Source organism: Cryptomeria japonica, unplaced genomic scaffold (assembly GCF_030272615.1).
Source record: "Cryptomeria japonica unplaced genomic scaffold, Sugi_1.0 HiC_scaffold_1718, whole genome shotgun sequence".
In the NCBI taxonomy this organism is placed as follows: domain Eukaryota; kingdom Viridiplantae; phylum Streptophyta; class Pinopsida; order Cupressales; family Cupressaceae; genus Cryptomeria; species Cryptomeria japonica.
Window position 1 is genome coordinate 6514 of NW_026730024.1, and position 3671 is coordinate 10184.

General features: G+C 40.4%; 1 protein-coding gene across 1 annotated transcript; it reads right to left on the minus strand.

The window, feature by feature from the left end:
• Positions 1-288: 288 nt before the first annotated feature.
• LOC131873440 (putative disease resistance protein At1g58400) lies at positions 289-2966 on the minus strand (the record flags this gene model as incomplete). Its single annotated transcript, XM_059216328.1, has 1 exon — positions 289-2966. A coding segment is annotated over exon 1 (2678 nt), but the record flags the coding sequence as incomplete, so codon positions are not given.
• Between the last annotated feature and the right edge of the window lie 705 nt (positions 2967-3671).

Consider the following 3671-nt stretch of genomic DNA (forward strand, 5'->3'; position numbering starts at 1 on the left):
ATCCAGCCATGATCAAATCGGGTGTTCCATTAGTGCAACAATCAGGTCATTTTAAGGTGGAAAAACAAGTTCTTCACTCTAAACCACAATGCTGCATATGCAAATACTGCAGGATCTTCTCAAAAATGAAGAAATCCTTTTCCACGCTTAAAACTTTGTAGGAAGTTGTTTATGTATAACTTTCACATGATTCTAAAATAGAGAATGTAAGAGAGTGAAATCTCACGAATAAGAACATATAATTGTTTAAAAATTGGCTATAAGACTGTGCAACAAAAGAGACCATACCTGTTAAGAAGGCTAATAGTCACACGAGGATTATAAGCTTTAATACTATTCCAGTCCTCCCCACCTTCCTGTAACCTTTCCATTAACTCATTCACACCTCCATAACTGCCACTGCACTCTATCGTCTTTAGAGTTTTCAGCTTCTCCAAGCCATCTGGAACTTTCTTCACTCTCGGGCAATCCCATATCTTTAGTATCTTGAGGCGTTGCATTGCTCTATCCTCCAATGCTGGGAACTCCTCCAAGAGGGGGAAGCCTTGAACTGACAGTTGAACCAGCCTAGAAAATCCCTTTGACTCTCCAAAATGCTTTGGTAATTTTGTGCATGTCTGATTACCAATTAGAGATAATACTTCTAAATTGGGGATTGTTTGTAGTGCTGGATAATCACTACTACAGTAAGTCAAAACAAGCTCTCTCAAATTTCCGGAAAGGCATAGCCAACTCGGCACAGAGAATCGGCAGAGATGAAGTGTTTCAAGATCTTTAAAACTTTTCATTGTTGCTGGGAAAGGCGGAAAGATCAATTCTTTATCAAGTTCCTTTTGAGGAACGTTATTCCATAATCCAAAATGCCGCATTTTTACCAGGCGTGCAAGGATGCCGTCTTCAACTCTGTTGAAACACAGTTTGTCATTTATAGAAATCCTTAGCTCCTGAAGGCTGATCATGTTGCTCACATCTTTTAGATTTAACCACTCATTCTCTTCAAAATCAAGCTTCAACCATGCCGATCTTAGTGTCTTCAGATTGAGAAGCTTCAGTATTCCCTTAGGCATACAATCCAAGGTTTCCGAGCATAATATTACGCTGAGATAGGAAAGACATTTAAGTTCTCCTATCCAGTCCGGTAGCCTTTGTAGGTTTGCACACAATGTAAGATCAAGAAACTGAAGATACTTAAGCCTTCTCACACATTCTGGCACCTCATTAATTTTTGTCCCAGATAAATTCAGAATCTTGAGAAGTTGCATGTTGCCAACAGATTTAGGTAATGTGGAAATTTGAGTATAACCAAAGTCAAGAACCCGCAGCACTCTGAGACGATCAAACAAATTCTCTGGAATATTTCGAATTTTGGAATTTTCCGACAGTGAAAGAGTGCGGAGAAATTTCTGATTACGAAGACTGCTCTGTGAAATAGCATCAGTATCCATACCTTGTTGAGCCAATAATATCCTACGGCAGCTTTTCAGGAGAGAGGGAGGAGTAAATTCACATCTATTTTCCATAGAAATATAAATGGCCAAATCCATCATTAGTTCGTGGACAGAGCAAGAGAGTGATGCATCTAAAGACTGCCCTGTTACATCAACTAAAGATAGATTTGCAAGCTGAAGCAGGTAACTCACCCCAACGTCCATCTCATCTTCTCCGGGATAACTTGGAGTAAGAAGTCCCTCTGCTAACCACAAATGTATGAGATATTCGCAGGGAATAATATAGTCCTTGGGAAAGAAACAAAAGTAGGCAAAGCAGATTTTCAGGTGTTGAGGCAGGGAATCATAACTAGGCTTAAGAATCTGCAAGATGGGCTCCTTTGAAATCAGCAATTCTTTCAATTTTGACTCCCACTCTTCTTCTAGACTGTAGTTTGCCATAGACGAAGCAACCATTTTTACTGCAAGTGGCAACCTACCACATTCCCTTTCGACTGAACGTGCCACACTCTCCAGGTACTTCGGTGGTCTGTTTCCCTCGGACTTGGGAAAAGCATGAATGCAGAACAGCTTCCAACTATCTTCAGCTGATAGGAGTTCCATTTCATATTTATGCACATTCATAGTTGGAAAAAGAATCCTACTTCTAGTCGTTACTACAATTTTGCATGTGCTATGCCGGCCCCCAGGAAGGCCGAATCTTGAAATCAGGTTATTTATCACGCTGTTCTCCGAATTTGTGGTCCACATATCATCCAGAACTATTAAACAACATTTTCCATCTAAATAGCCATGAATGACCTCGGAGCCTCTAACTTCACTGATACCCTCGTCTATCTCTAACCCTATTTGCGATCCAAGGTGGCATTGCAAACGTTTCATAGAATAAAACTGGTTAAGAGTAATCCAAGCACACTTCTCATACCTTTCATAAGCCCTGTCATACACATGCCGCATCAGGAAGGTTTTTCCTATGCCGCCCATGCCCGTAAGGGCAAGGACTGTAACAGAAGGATCCTCTAACAGACTCAGAATGTCTTCCACTTTATCTTTAATGCCCACTGACGGCAAATTGCTTTCCCAGATTTCCGATCTTCTTTTGCTTGAATAATCCCTTCCCCTAGTACTCCATGAATCGCTCAGCTGACTACCTTTCTGGATCGCAGACATCACTCTCTGTTTCAAGTCCTTGACCCTCTTCCCCATTGCAAAGCGGCGCACGAACCTGTCGCTACCCAGACACGACTGAGTCGTAGGCACAAGAGCACACAGATCCATTATGTCCTCTGTGTCATGGCAAATATCTCCGACTTCCTGCAGCCATTCTTTCACATCGTCGCTCTGCTTGCTGTCTTCATCTTCAGCACCATACAGATGACCACTGATTCGGGCAAGTTTCTTCTCCAGCCATTCAAATTCCTTTCTGAAACACATCGCCAGAGAGTCCTCATCGAACCTCATTTTGTCTAGCTTGGTGAAAATGGCATTTGTACGCGCGGCCACAATTCCAGCTGCCATGATGACGATGGAAGCGCTGCTTCAGATCTGCTTTCCTCCTTCCTGGTTATTGCAAATGGGGTTCCTGGTAATTGCAGATGGGGTTTCTGGTTATTGTAGATGGGGTTTCAAAAACGCTTATCCACTACATCTTCTCAATCTTTATCTTTTCCTAGTCCTCACGCACTAGTTTTGGAATAAATGCTCAACTTTTTTTCATCTGTCCGAACGGCCATTCCCGTATTCTAGTTTTTGTCTTGGACTATGTGGAATTGTCCATCGCTATCTTTCTTTTCGACAGCTAACTCAACCACTACACCAAGACGTGGTTATCAATCAATTTAAAATATATTAAAATACAATTTATAATTATCTATAAGCCTGTTGGTCTATTTTTTCAAACTTCTCTCGACCGTTGGATATGAAAAATGTTTATTCTTTATTAAACGTAGTGTTCAATAAGGAATCTACTTTATTTTATTTATGCTACTTTATCACTCGCCCGTTGGATTTGAAAAATGCTTATTCTTTCTTTATTAAAAGTAGTGTTAAAGAGGGAATCTGATTTACTTACCGATAGAGCAAGATGCTTTACGCAATGTAAAGAAGGGTATTCACTTTTTCCTTTAGCTTTATGTCATTTCATGTAGTTGTTCTCATACATTTGATTCACTAGGTACAGGGTATTGATTAGTTTGATTTTTTTAATTTTAAAATTAGGATATA